Source organism: Trachurus trachurus (genome assembly GCF_905171665.1).
Source record: "Trachurus trachurus genome assembly, chromosome: 3".
Lineage (NCBI taxonomy): Eukaryota > Metazoa > Chordata > Actinopteri > Carangiformes > Carangidae > Trachurus > Trachurus trachurus.
This window is the reverse complement of record NC_139893.1, coordinates 8,430,968-8,450,631: the sequence shown is the minus strand read 5'-3', so window position 1 is coordinate 8,450,631 and position 19,664 is coordinate 8,430,968. Positions and strand designations below refer to the sequence as shown.

At 40.2% G+C, this 19,664-nt stretch overlaps 1 protein-coding gene across 1 annotated transcript; it reads left to right on the top strand.

Moving 5' to 3' along the window:
* Positions 1-294: 294 nt before the first annotated feature.
* Positions 295-16,919, top strand: gas2b (growth arrest-specific 2b; the record flags this gene model as incomplete). The annotated part of the gene is made up of 7 exons (XM_083969370.1): positions 295-502; positions 2,232-2,341; positions 3,007-3,148; positions 6,524-6,587; positions 7,784-8,390; positions 8,481-8,588; positions 16,680-16,919. The coding sequence occupies 7 exons, from the start codon at positions 295-297 to the stop codon at positions 16,917-16,919; spliced, it is 1,479 nt and encodes a 492-aa protein (XP_083825496.1).
* Between the last annotated feature and the right edge of the window lie 2,745 nt (positions 16,920-19,664).

The window sequence follows — 19,664 nt, the reverse complement described above, 5'->3', positions numbered from 1 at the left end:
AAGACAAACTTGGCAGGAGGCAGCTGACCTAAGTTCAGTACTTGATTTATTGCTAAATCTAAAGCCATTCTGCCTTAACAATGACGAGAACATCTATAAAGTGAACTCTAAATGAGATATTCAGTTTCATATAGAAAGAGTAGTGCTGAGCCTGAAAAACAGACTTGATGTTTTCTCTTCTTCACAATGTCTAGGACTATATAATATAAACTGTAAAAGAAAAAATGATGATGATGTAACACAAAGACATGTCTTTTATTTCCATCAAGGCCAAAGACGTGTTGGCGCTGAAACATGGACAGTGACGTGGGAGTGATGAACGACGGCCTCGAGAGTCCTCTGACTGGCCTGGGGATGAACTGTCTCCTCAGCCCAAAGTACCGACACTCTGGGCCGGGCCTCACCAGTCCGCAGGAGTTCAGCCAGTGGCTGCCTTACCGCCATGACGCCAGCCTGCTGCCCATGAAGGAGGACCTGGCCTTCTGGCTCAACTCCATGATGGGTGAGAGGCCACTGTGTAAAAAAGAAGACCTGTACAAATATATTCCAATTCAAGAAAATGCTAAAAGAAATAACAATCAGAACTTATGACACAAGTAATTAATGACTCACAAACTCTTTTTATTAATGTGAAAATTTCAGATTGAAACTTTTGTTTGTTTTGTTGGTAACACTTTATAATAAGTACACACTATTAAGCATTAGTTAAGCATTAAGTACTGAATCCATAATTTATAAAAACATGAATACTCATTAGTATGTAGTTTATAAACACAGTTAAAAATGTTTTACTCGTCATTGCTAAGCACTGGCTGTATTTATAAACTACATACTTATTCATGTGTATAAATGAAGAATTCAGTATTTATTAATGCTTAACGAATGTTCAATAGTGTGTACTTATTATAAAGTGTTACCGTTTTATTTACTTTATTGTAAGACTGTTGCTCAGTGACTGACAGATTATTTCAGTATAATTATGTATTGAGTGAGGGGCAGGCAATATAAGACGTATCTTCTCCCTGCTCGTTTCCAACCAGGCAATAAGAGAGTGTTGTATTTTTGGTCTGTTTATTGGGAAAAGTCTTGAAATGACCTTGGCTAGAACAAAAAAATAGTGCAAAACTGAAATCTGGGATCATTACCTTTCTCTTACAAAAATACATACAGATGTTTTGAATTTGTGCAACTGAGATACAAGAGAGGATGGTTATGTCTAAACTCAGTAACAATAATGTCCAAAAAACAACTTAACAAATGCAGATGAACTACAGGACTTAACCATTCTACGTTTGGAGCTGGAGCTTTTATTTTGAAAAAAAAGGTGAAAAGGCTGCAGAGGCACATTAACCTACTTATTATCTCAAATCCCTGAAATACCTCTCCATTAAAAGGAAGCGTGGCTGGGACTCTGGGGGGAAAGGGATGTTTTCTCCCACTTTACTGCATTGTGAGGGAAAACATAAAAGGTGTAAACATGCCACAACCTGTTTGAGGGCGTCTGGAAAGTGACAAGACTCCAACATGATGAATTTCTGACTGATGCTGCAAAAACAGAGCCAACGGTTTATTGGCCTTTTGTTCGGGGAAAGTGGTTTTATCAGCTCCAGTTTCAATGTGTTAACAACACCTTAGAGTTAAAACCTGTCTGATCATTGCTCCTTGACATTTGACACACTAAGCCTTTTCTTTCACGATGAAACATTCCTCTGGATACTTTTGCTATTTTTTTTTAATTCTCTAAATCAAAAGACAAGCAGTGTGTTGACTTGCACACAATTAAATATCCACAAGATGATTAAACTATAGTAGATATGTAATTAAAACTCCAATCTGTCTAGAGATTACCTTTTATACATATACAGCAATGAGAAACGTGTGCAAATAGTTATGATTACCTTCTCATTTTCATCAACCCAGGTGTAATGAGACTCTTTTATTGTCCTGATTCTACAGTAAATATGGTTAATAGGTGTTTTTATAAGTGATTTTTATTTCTTAGCTGTGTGTGGACTGACTGATCAGCAGTAAAACAGCAGCTCTTTTACATGTTTACATAATTTTATTCAAACTAATCTGCAGAGGAGAGGTTCATCTTGAAGCAACTTCTTGTTACCAAACCAGAAAAAAACGGCTCTATTCTTAAACTCTTGGTACATGAACCACCTTTGACTGTGTGTGATTCACTGTGCATGTGTGTGTGTGTGTGTGTGTGTGTGTGTCCTCCTCAGGTCTGGACCTCACAGCAGACAGTCTGATGGAGAGGTTGGACACCGGTGTTGTGCTCTGTCAGCTGGCACAGAAGCTGCAGGAGAAGATGATCACTGCCAACAATGGAAAGGTGCTGCAACAGCAACACAAAGTCATGCATGCACACATTAACAAATACAGACAAGACTTGAGCAATCACAACAACACAAAACCACAACATGCAAATAATTTTTAATCCGCCAGAAAAAAACAAAACAAAAAAAACTAACAACATCAACTTAATGTTATCATCATATTAGAATAATCTACTCTCTGTTTTCAAAACGTTTAACTCTTTTGTGCACTTTTCTACTACAACTCTACGAAAACGAAGACTAACGATAGTTGATTAAATTAGATAGATAAGACAATAGATTTTGCCTTGTTGTTGAAAAAAGGTTTCATTGGTACTTTGCTTGAAGATAATGTGTGGGGTGTGACAGAGGCTGCTGAGCTGTAGACCGTAAAACCAGTTCAAGATGAGGTTGGTAGTGACAATATAAGGAGGTGTGTTAGTAATTGTTGACACCTGTTCATGTTTCCTATGATTACATTACGTCTTGTTGTTTGACAAGATGTAATTCATGATTTGTCCTCGTCACTGTCACTGCCTTTATATTCAAACAGCACTGTTATAATATATAAATGGTATTACTGATTATTTCACATAAACCAACATGAATCAAGTTTTCTGTTACTGCATAAGATACAGTAACCTAACTGTGAGTTTTATGTGTCTGCTGAAAACAATTACAGCCCTTTACAAGGAGAGTGATCCACTGGCGAGCTGATGCAACTTCTGGATCATTTTTCGCCCGAGACAACGCAGCCAACTTCCTTTACTGGTGTCGAAAGATTGGTGTTGACGGTGCCTACCTTTTTGAGTCAGAGGATTTGGGTGAGTCAAGACCGGAGATTGCAGTCAACCCTATAGAGTTCAGGAGCTCTGACGTGTTTTTTTGGTCCCTTTTCCAGTAAAGGCTTCTGTCTTCTTTAATCTCTCCATCCCTCCTCAATTTCTCAGGTGTTCTTCCTTTGTATAGTAACAAATCTAAACATGATGGACTCAGAACAAAGTGTCTTACTGTATATGGCCAAGACATGGCATTTTGCATCGACTTTTTTTTTTTTTTTTAACTGATCGCTGTCGGCAATCAAGAGAAATTGGATGTGTGTATACTAGTTTATGTTATGTTTATTTATTTGATATGGACATCACAAATACATTGAGATTGTTCCAGTGGACAGACCAGATGCTTTGCTTGAGTGTGTTTAGCACAAGTGCTAATTTTCAACACCAGTCCATAGGCGGCTAATCTAAAAATACAGAACATATTATCAACAGTATGAGATAAAACCAAGTGCATGACACTACATCATGACTAATTGGTATTATTGGTGATTTAAACCACTTCAAAAAATCCAAATAAACCTTTGTCTTTTAAAGAAAAAGAAGAACTTAAGTGCTTAAACTCTTAAAAATGCCATTTGTTGCAAACTCAAATCACAAGTCAAAGTACGGAGAATCACAGCGATCACACTGAATGCGAGTTAGTGTGTGTATGTGTGTGTGTGTGTGTGATGCTTCATGCGCCTGAGGAGAGAAAACCTACAGTCAACATGCTAACATGGTTCTGTATCATTACACACACTCCTCTGCATGCGCCTCTCCTCTCACCTGGGCATGTCTACGCAGGGCGGCAGATGCGTGAGAATGATAATGTGCAGGTTAATCCCCACCAACAATGGGCCCCCCACCCACCAGCCCCCCTGCAGGCAGACTAACCTACTTCACTTGACTAATTGAGGGACAGGGAGAGTGAACTTGATGTGCTGTGACTCCAGGCTCCAGTTTGCTGCCTCAGCGACGTTGATGCCACAGACGGCCGTCCTTTTCTTTTTTTTCCCCTTTTCGTCTCAGTTTCTCGCTGCAGCCATGATGTAATGGTGGCTGTCAAATGTCAGATGAATGAAAACAAAACACCATCACTCACTTATGTTAAAGGGAAATTCAACCTGGGACTCTAGTTTCCTGATATTTTCGGTCTAAAAGAGTGAATCTGAATCTGAAGCTTTTCTTTTTAATATCTTATGTTCTGCAGTAGTGCTGTCTGTCCCCGCATCGCCACAGCAGCGTATCATGGGAGCGCACGGATCTTAGGCTGTTTACATCCCACAAACCCCTGACCCAGTAATAACCTGCACTCTGGACTCTATTTATGCTTTGACACTATTTCAATACTGATGTGACAACTTTTGCACAAGCCACTTTCTCCATTACACTCCATTACCTCACCCAGTTGTATGTATAAAGTTTTCTTTTCTGCATAATTTATTCTTGTGTATTTTTACCTTGCTCATTCATACAATACCGTAGTTTTACTTGTTCTTTCATGACCACCCACACTGTGCAAAATCTTTGACCAAACAACATGTATATATAGTTTCTATTTAAAGAATATTTTGTACAATAACAGAACATATAGTACATATATATATATATTGTACATAGTAAATTCTTTATATTTTTATTCCTTACTTTACGCATTCCTGTACTCTTTGCTACTGTTACAAGCGAATTTCCTACACGTGGGATCAACAAAACGTCTGATGTCTTATGTCTGTATTACAGCTCCATTTACAAACATGTCCGCTTTTTTGAAGTGAACAAACCCCTCAGTGTATGTTCGAACGTTGTATGTGAAAAAAAATTGCGGTTTTGTGGGATGTAAAAAGCCTAAACAGCCTAAGATCCGTCCACTCCCATTATACGCTGCAGTGGCGATGCGGGGACAGACAGAACTACTACATAACAGGAGACATTAAAAAGAAAAGTTTCAGATTCATTCACGCCTTTAGACCTAAAATATTAGGAAACTATAGCCCCAGTTTAAATTTGCCTGCAACTGTCCTTTAAAGGATAATTTCCGTTTTTTACAACCTGGACCTTATTTCTAGCATAAAATAAGATCAATTTACCCACCCAGACAACTTTGGTGTCATTTGGAGTTGTTCTGACGAAATTAGCCCCAGTGGAGCGGCGCGTATATCCGTATAATGCGAGAGCACGGGGCACGCAATGCAGCCTCTAAATAACACATTATCCGCCGCAAAACTCGTTCATTTCGCCAATATTTTGTTATGATACACTAGTGCTATCCCCCTCCGAGCCCGTGGTGGCATGTTATCAACATGCTGCGCCTGTAGGTTGACTACTAACCTCTGATCTGGATGATGTCATCTCCGACCGCTGCCCGGCGCGGCTAACTTGCTACGGCTAATGCTATGGTTCGTTTCTGCGTGTTTCTGACTTGTCCGAACAAAATGAGCAGCTGGATGAAGTTCAGCTTCCACAGGCTTCCTCTCCTCAACCTGGACTCACTAAAGCTCCGGCTAGTTGAGCTAAAAATTGACCTGAATGCTGAAGCGGAATGATTATTATCATAATGAGCCGGGCACCGGTCGGAGATGACATCATCCAGATAAGAGGTTAGTAGGTCAACCTAGAGACCCCGGATGTTGATAACATGCCACCCTGATGCCACCACGGGCTCGGAGGGGAATATTACTACTAGTGTATCATAACAAAATATTGGCGAAATGAACGAGTTGTGCGGCGGATAATGTGTTATTTAGAGGCTGCATTGCGTGCCCCGTGCTCTCGCATTATACGGATATACGCGCCGCTCCACTGGGGCTAATTTCGTCAAAACAACTCCAAATGACACCAAAGTTGTCTGGGTGAGTAAATGATCATATTTTATGCTAGAAATAAGGTCCAGGTTGTCAAAAACGGAAATTATCCTTTAAGACTAAATTTCTTCTCAGACATAAATGTCGTGGACTGACAGGATGTGTAGTTGTTCATATCTTCTTCTTGCATGCTCAAGCTCAACCAATTGTCATGGGTCATGGCATAATAAGGAGTTAACTAAATAGGACTAAGTGCACTTAGCCCCTTTTTATAAATAGTGGACTGAAGGCAGGAGAAGCAGAGGAGGCTTTCGTACCCCCATGCCCTCAGCTGCACATCCAGAGCCCACAGGAATTCCTGCTCAGCTTCAAAGATAGAGATGCACAAAAGAGACAGGTCTACAGTACCTCCTGAAATGTGCCTCGTCTGTTCAGACTGCTGCTGCCTCTGTTTTCTTTTCACACAGGCAGAAGTTTATCTCCGGAAACATCTTTTCCTCTCAGATGTGTAACTTTTTTTTTTTCATCTTTTTCCTCCACGTTCTTTGTTTGCACTTTGTGTATGTGCTGCTGTGAGAAGTCCTGCACAAGCAACCTCGGGATGTGTGTCTGTGCCTGATGGAGCTGGGACGGATTGCAGCCAGGTAACTAGAAAAAAAAAAAGTTGAAAGTAAAATCAAAACTTAATCATGATGAGCAGGAAACTGCTGCACTGTATCAAGAAATCCTAATTCAAAAGCAAAGTGTTTTATCCTACATAGCTTTAACTTTAGCTGGTTGCCCATTAGGCTAAAAATTACTTTTAGTATCTGTTCAAACCATTTATTATTCATAGTGTATAATTTCATTTCTTTTCTTTTTTTCCTCGTGTATAAACAGTACCAAACATTTAAAAAAATAAATAAACAACAAAAAAAACAGAAGACATCCAGTACAGTCTCACTACAGTCTACAAGCATTATCAGTTTTACATGCGTGTATCAACAATCATTAATGCCAACCAAAAAGACAAAAATTATATATAAATATATATATATATAAAATATCTTTTTAGTCTTTGTCCAGCTCATTTCTCTTGTACAGGCCCCATAAAAAGCTGTTTATAGCTGCGTTTGAAAGTAATGATGAAAGTAATGATGTTCACACTCAATTTAATAATAATAATAATTAATAATTTGCTGCTTTTTAGTCTTTAGCTGTAGACTTTTTATTCTAAGGCTATAGCAGCTAACTACTGTATTGATGATATTACCTTTAAGTATTTCTTATTCACTTTAAGCTGATTCATTACTTCTAGTGGGGTATGTTATGTTATGTTATGTTATGTTTATTTATTTGATATGGACATCACAAATACATTGAGACTGTTCCAGTGGACAGACCAGATGCTTTGCTTGAGTGTGTTTAGCACAAGTGCTAATTTTCAACACCAGTCCATAGGCGGCTAATCTAAAAATACAGAACATATTATCAACAGTATAAGATAAAACCAAGTGCATGACACTACATCATGACAGTAGCATACTAAAAAATACAGAGCACAAGATCAACGAGAGGATATTGAGCAAACAGAAATCATGATCCTAACAGTAAAAATAGTAACAATGAAAACGTCCATATTTATACATGTGAGCATTAACCCACTTATTTGTTACTTTTTTAGTTGTGAGTTTAAATTGTTAGGAGTAACTGAGCTGCTCCACATCTTTCCATGTTTCCCTGCAGGAGTGTTTCTTGGGGTTCATCTTTCCCTGTCTGGAAATCACTATTTTCTACTGTGTGATCTAGTGTTGATCTATTGTTTTGATTGCTGGTGTGTTTTGTTGAACCCTTCTCTCAGGTACGGAGTGGAGCCTCCGGGGCTGGTGAAGTTGGAGAGAGAGATAGAGAGGGAGGAGGCGGGTTGCTTATCTCCATCATCCCCTCTGCCCCTCTCCTTTTTTCCTCCTACATCATTGTATTCGCCATCACAGTCCTCCCTGCCCCCATCCCCCTCTCCTCCTCCTCCTGCTCCACCTGCGCCCCTCACTCTGAGCATGACCTGTCTGTCTGAGCCCCTCGCCGCCTCCCTCGCCTCTGATCTTCCATCAGCCACAACAACAAACCCGGTGCCTACGTGTTTACACCCTCCTCAGTCCTCCATCTCAGCCTCCAACACTTGTACAACCACAGCCTCAACACAAACGCCTTTGTTCTCCTCATCCTGCTCGGCTAACACATCTGCTTCACCTCCACTCTCGGCACCATTACCGGGCCAAACCCCGGTGTCTGCTGCTGCTGCTGCTGCCAAAGTCTCCCCCGCCGCAGTGAACAACCACACTCCAGCAGCTACACCTCCCACCTCCTCCTCCTCCTCCCCCTCCCCACCTGCAGCTGCGACTCCTCGATCCTCGAGCAAATCCTCGAGCCGGAGGAGCACAGCCACCAACAATATTCTGGATGATATTGTATGTATTTTATTTCCAGTGAGATTAATCTTATTTGAGTCACAGATGTTAAATTAGTGCATTAATTATTTATCTCTGTCCCTGTTCCAGGTGAGAAACATCATTGAAAACCCCCCCTGCAGCTGCCCCACCAGGTTCCTTGTCGAGAAACAACCTAAAGGCTGCTACCGTGTCGGGGATAAAGTCCTGTACATACGGGTAAGAGTGTTCATGCTAAATAAATAAAAGGGATACTTCACCCAAAACCGATAATTCACCAATTTTCTACTCGCCGTCATGCCAAGGAAGGGTTTGGAGAACTTTTGGAGTCATCAAAACGCTTTATTTTCATATAATGGTGGCGGATTTCACTTTTGTATCGTCCAAAACACACTATGAAACATCCAATTACCTCCATACTGCTCATCCGCGAGATTTGCTGTGAGATGTTCATTCGTCGTTGTAAACCTTTGGATGTATGATGTAAACACGGAAGAACATCTCGCAGCAAATCTCGCGCAGCCACTGGGAGCTACTGCTACATCAAGGCTAAAAGCAGAGATCAAATTAATTATATCCGAACAACTTTTTCATGTGGCGGCTTCGGGACACTTGGGTCAGTACGGACGAGCAGTATGGAGGTATTTGGATGTTTCGTAGTGTGTGTTTGGACGATTCAAAAGTGAACTCTATCCAACGCCATTATATGAAAAACCTGTTGCCAGCCGGACCCCCCCTGGAACTCCTAAAGAGTTTTGATGACTCCGAGAGTTCTCCAAACCCTTCCTTGGCATGACGGTGAGTAGAAAATTGGTGAATCATCGATTTTGGGTGAAGGATCCCTGTAATGTTTAAGAAAGTAGCTCAGATAAAACAATCATGCTCCTCATGTCTCAAGTTCAATCACTTGCAGAGTTTGGTTCACCACACAGGGCATTCGAATGTGAACCACAGTCCTGCACATTGTTCACCCGCCCTCCACCCTGACCTGCTTCTTACAACTTTAGTATATGTATGTAGTACTTAGTTTGTACACTTGAAGGAAACTTTGCCAGTGAACGTAACCCAGGCATCGACGTTGTTGCCCATCACAACATAAAAGGCAGAACACATGAGTGGCTATACGTGTGTTTTCTAGATAAAAGATGAGGTTGGTTCACAACCACCTCCACAACTGATACAATGTGAAATAAATAAATTAAAAATACAGATAAAAAATCTAATACTTTGTTGTAAAATCTGTCACCATGGCGAATTGATGCAGGTTTGAGGTTGAAGTCATTAATCAACAGTTGACGTCAGCAACAAGTGCTTTGTGTCAGAGCAACTGACTTGCAGTCATTTAGGATGGAGACATTCAGCGCCTTTCAGCCTCCCTGAGTCGTGCCTCGCACGTACGCGCCTGTACAAAGGCTCGAGGAACGGCCTTCTGGGAGGCAGAGTTGCTTGGCAACCAATGGTCAGGATTGGACTGGGCTGACAATGATTTCAGTACATAGACCTTCAGCTAAGAGTTCAAACCTGAAGGAACCTGTGTGTGTGTGTGTGTGTGTGTGTGTGTGTGTGTGTGTGTGTGTGTGTGTGTGTGTGTGTGTGTGTGTGTGTGTGTGTGTGTGTGTGTGTGTGTGTGTGTGTGTGTGTGTGTGTGTGTGTGTGTGGTTCAAATGGCAGCGCACTCAGGGATCCAGGTCCGTTTATGTGGGGAGGGTTTTGTTTTTCTGTACAAAGACAAAACACAACAGCCTCTGTGTGTGTCGGATGTTTAAGTAATTCATCCTCCGTAAAGCCACGAGACAGTTCATGATGAAAATTATTTTTAATTTACTAATTCATTAGTAATAGATTCAAACTTAAAGGGATAGTTCAACATCTTGGCAAATTGGCCCATTGCCATAATCTCTATAGTCATAGCAGTAGATTTGTTACTTTTAATTGTCAGTGCAAGATATTTTTAGAACAGCGGAGCAGAGCCGCGAGCTGCTCAGAGCTACACTACGGAGGCTCATGGGATTTCTTGGTTTCCCTCATCAAACTCATCAAATACACAATCCAACAACTCCAAAACACTCTGGTGGACAAGTTGTGACCTGCACATTCACCACGCTGAGATAATAACAGAACGTTACGAGACAGAGTTGTTTTAGAGGGAAATTCATGCAAAACCACTGATGCGCGTTCCCATCGGGGGCAGTTTTTCAGCAAGCAGTCTCTGCATTTGCCTCTAAAACAACTCCGTCTCGTAACGTTCTGTTATTATCTCATAGCGTGGTGAATGTGCAGGTCACAACTTGTCCACCAGAGCGTTTTGGAGTTGTTGGATTGTGTATTTGATGAGTTTGATGAGGGAAACCCAAGAAAACCCTTGAGCCTCCGTAGCTCTGAGCAGCTCATGGTTCTGCTCCGCTGTTCTAAAAATAGCTTGCACCGACAAATAAAGGTAACAAACCTACTGTTAAGACTATAGGGATTATGGCAATGGGCCAATTTGCCACAATGTTGAACTCTCCCTTTAATGTGACCTGACAGTGTGTATCTCCTACACACTCTGGTAACAAACTGGTCACTAATTGAAACACATTTAATGCTTTGTTAAACATATTGAAAACCCCACTGACCCCCACACTTTCTAAACGGGTAATCAATCCTGTCAGCAGCAGTTTGCTCGCAGCGCAGCAACGTCTACATTTTGACGTCGGCTGACAGACGACATATTTTATATTTACATTTTTAGAGAGAGAACATTCCTCCTCAAGTCACACAACACCTGTTTCTCTACGTCAGACCTGTCAATAACACGGGAGCGTGTGTTTGAACTCCACATCAAAGAAACCCGCAGCAATAAAGAAGTAATAACCGCAGCATGTTATTAGTTTATTAGTTTATGGTCCAGTTGAATGCATTTTTTTTTTTTGGGGGGGGGGGGGGTAGGAAATTAAATGTTGACAAAGGAGGAAGAAAAAAAATCACCTTTTAGCTGGAGTTTGTTTTTCTGCACCATCTCAGCTGTTGACCTTTCGTACTCACCTTCTCCTTGTAAATACAGTGTTTTACCAAAACTCTGTCCGTCTGTCAGTTTTCAGCTATAATTACCAGTTCGTAGACTCTGCTGCTCCCTTCGCTTTTCTCCTCGCCGCTGACAAGCGAACGCACCTCAGCTGGGTGAATAGAGCGCTGCAGCCCATCAACCCCGACTCCATCCATTACCTTGAAGCTCACAGCTGCCTACACGTGTGCAAAGAGGGGGGGGTAAACACGCCATAAACCTCAATTACCATATACCATGATAACCCGTGTGCTGCTCCTTAGAGAGCGTGCCATTCAATGTGTACAGACCTTTTTAAAGAGCAGATACTATTGATTACCGAGACAAAGTCATTAGCGAGGGGTTTAATCAGACAGCTTGTTAATGAGCGGCTGAGCATGACCGCCTCTCCTCGCATGTAAACTTTCTACCCAACACCCCCCCTCCCCCCTCCTCTCTATTCCCTATGGAGACTATTCAATCACGCCGGCCCTGGAGTGCTCCGCCATTCTTTGGTGCTAAAAAAGAGGAAGGCTTTTTCTTTCTTCTCTGCACCCAATTAGGCTCTCCTTCGGCTTTGTGGCGGAGATGCAGCCTGACTCAGAGTCAATGAAAGGAGAAGACATTCAAACACTTCACAATATCACGCCAAATCAGCTCTTTGTTTATCGTGTTATAAACCTAAAAAAAAAAGAAAAAAAAGAAAGTGAAATGAAAACATCTCGTCGTTTTGAAGTCGAGTTATCGTCGAGCAGAATAAACAAAATGAGGATGAGGTAACTGATTTTCTCGCCTCTTGATAGAAAACCCTTCATCATCGTCATCATTATCATCATCACCATCCTCCTCTTTCATGTGTCAAGAAGCCACAACACATTGTTCTGGAGGTGACCCCGACCTCTGACTTCACGTTGCCAGATGAAAGAAATGCAAACACTGAATGATTCCCAATAGTCGCACGTTTATTTGTAAAATAATTAGTTTATCATTAGTGATGTGATGTAATCGTGAACCAAAAGGCTTCATCAATATTAGCAACTACTGAGCTAAATGTGAACATGTTTACAGCACAACACAACACTACTTTTGTTTTCTCCTTCATTTCACCACCTAAATGCTAACATTCGCTGATAATCACTGAAGCTAAAGACCGGCTGAGGCTAATCTGCAGGTATTTGGAGTTTGCAGGTATTTTGTATTCAGCTACAATGAATAAATATTCAATATATATCAAAGTTATAACAGCGAGGCAGCTTTATTTTTATAGCGCATCTCATACCAAGGGGCAACTCAATGTGCTTTACATAAAAACAAAACATTTAACCGTAAGAATTGGAAACAAAAAAAAAAAAAAACACATAGAAAATGCACAATTTAAAAAATTTAAATAAAACCCCAAATAGTAAAAATTGGAAACATTAAAAATACAATTTAAAAGCAAGAAAAAAGAATAAAAGAAAATACAGGAAAAAGAGAGGGAAAAAAATATAATACAATAAACACTAGAATAAAATAGAGCATAAAATATGAGTCTAACGGTTCAGCATGAAGGGAACATGAACATCTAAACAAATGTGAACTCAACCATTGACGGTCAAACCAAATTCTAAATTATTAATTCCAGTTGTCGAGATTGTCGATTGTGGCAATTGGTGGCACAACAGGAAAAGTCATTTGGGGACCAGGCCACTGTTTTATTAATATTCACCAAAAGATCAGACAGTACACCCCCTCTATCCACTGGCCTGTGATTCCACGAGGAAAACCATGTTTCCCATTCATAAAATGTGAAACTAACCTTCATCACTTTGTCTCTTTACTGCAAATTTACAAAGGACTGAGCTGTTCTCCAAAAAAAAAAAAAAAAAAAAAAAACCCAAAAAGCATGAGGAGCAGCGGATGTGGCTAAAGCCTGCCTCCTACTGGCAGTCGTGTTTCAGTGACTCGTCCTTCCTGAGAGCCCTCATGCATCTTTCAGCAGGAAAGAGGAGAGGAGGGAATCAATGGAGCTGCCAGGGAGGACACAGGGGAATCCAGACGGTAGTTTATGGGCTGCAGACGTAGCACACTTTGTACGGAGACCTGAAAGAGGAGGAGGAGGGGTGGAGGTGGTGGTGGTGGTGGTGGTTGTAGAGACAGAAATAAAAGAGTCTGCCTGACAAAGAGGGCTTGTGTCGGATATTACAGTGCAGAAACATCCTCATATGTGCAGCCCTGCTTTTAAAACTCCTCTGGTGCAGAATAGACAGAGGAATTCACAGCTCCAGATATGTAGAAAAAAAATGTATACATTAAAATAGAATGTGTGTTTGTAATGTGATTTAAACCAGTAATAGTCAAACAATTGGACAACCAGCACACAAGAAACAACACATGCACATCTAAAGAAGCATGTGAGCTATTAAAAATTAGTAATTATCCAATCGATCTTTATTTGAGGAATCCAATATCGATTCATAAAATCCTTAGATTGATGCAATTTCCTGTTTCCTGTTTGTTTATTGTACCGAAGAGTTGCACTGTTAACTTCTGGAGTGGGTCATGTTACATACTGTAAATGTGCATTAACATACCGGTAACTGCTTTTGGGTGACTTTTCAATGTAAACATTAATATTTTCAATAACGCACCAGGTCTTTGAACAATTTGCAGCATTAGTTCTGTGAAAATCTCTTTCATAACCAAGCAAAATTGGTATTAAAACTAAAATACCTCTATATGAATCAATATCGAATAGAATCGGGAATCGGAATTGAATCGATCCAGTAAATCGTAAACCCAGCCCTATCAAAAATGTAAGTTTCTTGGTGTAAACACTAAAGATTTAACAACACTGGACTAATAAAATACTGAAAGGTGATTAATGCTGGGTTTCATTTATAGAATAACACGTCAGGGAGAATAAATACTACAATTAATGTTGGATTTCATTGGTAGAAGTGGATATTGTTGGCGAACCTGAGATGATGGGTGAGTGAGTTTTTGAGCGTGAGGAGCCGTCACAGTGAAATTCCCTCCACGTCTTGACTCTGGTCTGACAGCAGAGCGGTTTATTCAGGATGTCAGACTTGACCCCTGTCGACCTCAACGTTTTAATCTGCAGGATGACAGCTGAGACGGACCACGACACGTCTGGAGTTCCCCCCGTGTCGTGGTGTCGCCCGCGTGCGTCTGTGCTTGTACCATTGATTTTTTTTTTTCCCCTTCTTTTTCTTTTTTAATACACGTGACCCACCACCACTCCTCCCCACATGAGGGGGAGTAGATCTGCTTGTATTATCACATTCTTAATGGCTCCGTAATGAAGGGTTTATTGGTGATAAGGCAGGAGGGGGAGGATGTGGGGGTGGGAGGGGCGGGGGGGGCGGCTGCTGGCAGGACAACGCTCGGCTTTGAAGCTCCTCCTGGGAATGTTAATGTCTCCTGGGAGTTGAGGGTCTGTGCTCAACTCATCTCAATTTCTCCTTTCATTTTTTTTTTTTTTTTAACCAGGCTTTATATTGTGGCAGTAGTTGCCATGGCAGCAGTTGGTTTTCTCGCTGTGTGGACGGCTGAATGTGTTGATTCACACACACAACGATGTACAACTGACCTGCTCCATGCATGCAACTGCTGTTAGAGGGACAGGGATGGTGGGAGTGTGTGTAACGCTGCCGGTCGTTTTAATTTGAAATAGTGCTTATTAGGTTGGTTTGTGTGTTGCAGATCCGTGTGTGTGCGTCATCACCGGCATGCGTGTGTTTGCATGTTCGTATGTGGATTAGTGCTGCTGCGACGTGTGTGTGTGTGTGTGTGTGTGTGTGTGTGTGTGTGTGTGTGTGTGAGCGCAGCTGACGTGTGCCGTGACGCGTTGTTTCATTTGGTTTAATGAGATTTTGACCAAGCTATCAGAGAGCGTTTGTCTTTCATAAACAGACCCGACACATGCAGAGGAAGCTTGTAAATATTAGACTGGTGAGTGTTCATTACTGATTAATACTGTGATTGAGTTCATAAACCTCTTTATAATATATATATACAACGTAATAATACATGCACTAATACATTTTATCTGTGAAGCACTTTACTTTCTTTTATCTTTTTATGGAGAACAAGGTACAGAAAGACAGTCATATAAAAAGATAATACTTTTTGATTTTTCACAGGACACATGTACAAAAACAACTCACCACCCCCACCCTACAAAATCCCAGGTAGTGCATCCTAATCTAAGGAGATTAAATAAGTAAATAAATAAATAAAAGTTGTGATATTGATAGGTAAAGATATCATTCAACAGGTTTGAACAATTAAACAAAGAGAAAAAGAAAAAGAAACTTGAGGTAATTTGAAAGTAAAGCTTGAAAATAAATGAGGAGGCTGTGTTGGCTGTGCAACATCATGCATCATCCCTCAGGATCTAGAGCACTTTACATTTTTAACAAAACATCTCGGTAACACTTTATTTGACGCCTATAACGCATTATAACCATACTTACCAGAGTTATAATGCAGTTATAGCACTGTATAACTGTAGTTATAAACACTCATAAATGATCATAATGCTTTATAACAATAATCATAACACACTATAAAGCATTTTATCATGACTTATAAGGTCAGGTATTATAATACGTTATAATTGTTAGTAACTCACTGACAATGCCCACATCGATAATGCATCATAAAATATAGTTATAATGTGTTATAATTGACTTATAGACATGTATAACTAACTATCAATATAAACCCTCGTAAATTATCATAAGGCTTCATAACAATAAGCACAACACATCATAGAGCATTTTATAAAGGCTTATAAGGTCAAGTATTATAATAGAGTTATAATGCTCTATAATGTGTTATGCTTATTGTTATAAAGCCTTATGATAATTTATGAGTGTTTATAATGATAGTTATACACGTTTATAACCCAATTATAACACATTATAACTATATGATGCATTATCGATGTGGGCAATGTCAGCGAGTTACTAACAATTTGAACATATTATAATACCTGACCTTATAAGTCATGATAAAATGCTTTATAGTGTGTTATGTATGTCACTATAACTATGGTTATAATGCGTTATATAGGCGTCAAATAAAGTGTTACCAAAATCTCAAAGTGCTACAGGTAATCTTAATAAAAACAAGAGCAAATCAAAGAGAAGTTAAACACAGTTGTTATCAAAATAAAAACAAGAAACGATTTCAGATTAAAAGGTTTTTTTAAAAGGTTAAAGTTATTTCCTATCAGTCTCCGTCTTTACTGCAGTGTCTTCTTCACTGTCGTCCCTCTGCAGATGCTGAACGAGCGTCATGTGATGGTGCGTGTCGGCGGCGGCTGGGAGACCTTTCTCAGTTACCTGCACAAACACGACCCGTGCAGAGGAGGAGGAGGAGGAGGAGGAGGAGGAGGAGCGGCCAGCGGCGGCGGCAGGTCTGGGGTCAGGGTCTGTAGGTACAAAGCGAAGCCGGCCACTTTGAACATGTCACCTGACAGCTACATGGTGGTCGGAGCTCATTACCGCGGCAAGAAGTAAGACTCTAAGACTTCAGCCTCTCTTCCGGCTCCGCTTTGCTTTAATAAGACCAAACCGTAGAAAGGTCAGTGATTTAACACACAGTTCAAATCCTCTGTGTCTCAAGTTTAAAGGGAAATCCAACTTCTTTTTTTATTCAAGTTGTACATAAGACCTGAGTTTTATCTGAATGAATTATCACGCCTACTGAAACAACTTGTAACTGAAGCTGTATATGACTGTACGTACTGCAATGATTAGTCGATCAGCAGAAAATTAATAATCAACGGATCTTCTTGGACACTTTTTATGAGAAAATACCAAACCAGCTCCTCCAGTGTGAGGATTGATGCTCTTCTTCCTTGTCACATATCTAATCACAGTCTGAAACTCTTCTGGGTTTTGGATTTGAATGAAACAAATTTTAATAACAAATAATAACAGATCTTTGTTACTGTAGCGTAGATGTCGAACATACAGCTCTGAGATTATCTATCTATCTATCGTGGTACTGTAGTTAGAGTTTATATCTTTTATATTTCCGAGGTATGAAATTATTTTTCTGTATTTTACTGGGAAGAATCTGTTTAAAATAAACTGATAAAATCACATGTATCATAATTTGTCACTGAGTTTATATTTTGTAATACAGGATAGATGCAGAAACATACTATATGCGTATGTTCTTGTATATTGTACTTGTACATTACAGCCCTGCAGTCGTGAGCTGATCACCTCGGCCTTTAAAAGTCCTCCCTCTAGATGGCACCATGTCCTCAGTGACAAAGGGCCGGGCCTCCATGTCTGTGTCTGTGCAGGAGGACTGAGCTGTCATGATCATGTTTTACCACTTGATGACACACGTCTCTTATCTGGACATGACTTCTTCTTTTTTTCTTTTTTTTTGTTCAGTTATAAACTCCAAATACCACCTCCTCTCCACAGAAACACACTGCTGCCTCATCAGCCAGCCTATGAAATGTTACATTTAATAATAATTAAAAAAAAAGAAACTTAAGACAAAGTGTGCAACCCTGCAGAGTAACGAGGCACAAAATGCAAAACACTGAAAGTCACAACACATTTAGTAATTACATATTTTATTTCAGTAAAATAAATTAATTAAAAATGGACACAAGTTTTTAATATATTGAAAGAAACTAGCTGTAATGAGCTCATGCAAGACTGTAATGTCTTTAGTCCCCACGTTAACATCTGCAGTGGATTGAAACAGTAGAAATGACTTGTAGAAAATAATAGCTGTGCTACTGAAACGGGCGCCGCTCTAAACGGTGGCGTCTTCACAGGGCATCTCTTCGTTGCACAGAGTACGTTTCTAAGTTCCTCATGAAAACACAGGAAGTTGCCACTTGAGAGGGATTTTACAACAATTTCAAATACACTGTTACACTGTGCTGACCTCATGTTCGCTCTCACTAAAGCACATTATATTTTTAATGTTTTTGTAAATGTTGCTACTGTGTGCTGCTGTTCCTCTGAATCGAAGTGAAACCCAATCATTGATAAAAAGCTTTTGTTTGAAATTACAGACGTCGTTTTGTGTTTGTGTGTTTAAAATTTACTAGCTGAGATACGGGGGCTTAAATATGTGCTTTTTCTGTTCTTCTTTTTTTGTTGTTGCTTGTAACACTTTTTGACATAAAATCCTGCACATGTGCAGTGGTGGCACATCAGTACTGGAAAAGTTTTGAGAAAACAAAACAAAAAAATACAATTGTAAGATTTGTGTGCAGTTGTGCTTCAGTCCTAACAACACATTATACTTGCACCATGTACTTATACATTACAGTTTACTGCGTACAGTAATACTTCAATTACTGTGCATCAGGTTGAGTGTGAACTTAAGACTTAAAACCAAAACACCAAACAGCATTCTGCATTCTGTGAGTCAGAAAACACACCGACCCCGTCGTCAGTGGAATGACCATAGATATAAACGTGTTTGTTTTTTTTATATTTATGGCATTTCCTTTTTGTTTCTGGCATAAATATTTTCACAATAAGAGCCTGGACCGACTGACCCTAAACACACGACATGGTATAAACCCAGACTCTTTGTAAAAAGACACAACCGGGTGCTTGTTACATGCTCTGATCATCTTTTGCTGCTGCTGCTGCTGCATGTGGCCTCACAAACAAACACACATAATGTTAAAACTGCAACCACCACCTGCTCAGACCTCAGGCTTCACACACACTCACACACGCACGCGTCGTTCATGGCGTTCACTCAGCAAAGTGCAAAGATTCAACAAGTAAACTGAAGGTACAGTCTTCACTCATGCCTCAGTTCTACATTTTCCTTGACTTCAGGAGAGTGGCGGTGAGTTTATGGTGAGATGGTGAAAGGACCGAACATCACATACAGTGTCGTAAACGCACATTATAACACCTTTTTTTTGTTTTTTTGTTTTTTTAAATGTCTGAGAACGTTCACTGACTGACTTCACGGCTGATGGATCATCCCATGACTCGTGTCCAGTAATCAACATGTATGGAGACGGGAAACTGGGAAATTTGTCAAACAGAAAATAGTCTGCAGGGATGTCAGCAGAAGAATCATTTTCCATTCACACTGGACAAACTGAAACCCTCCGTTTACACTGGTCCTGTCTCATTCATGCACATTGGTACCAAAAAATCTATATTCTACAGATTAATTTTGTACTAATGATACACAATTAAAGGTGCAAACCGCACATCAGACAACTGTATCTAATCAAATACGCTTTTCCAAGGAATTTC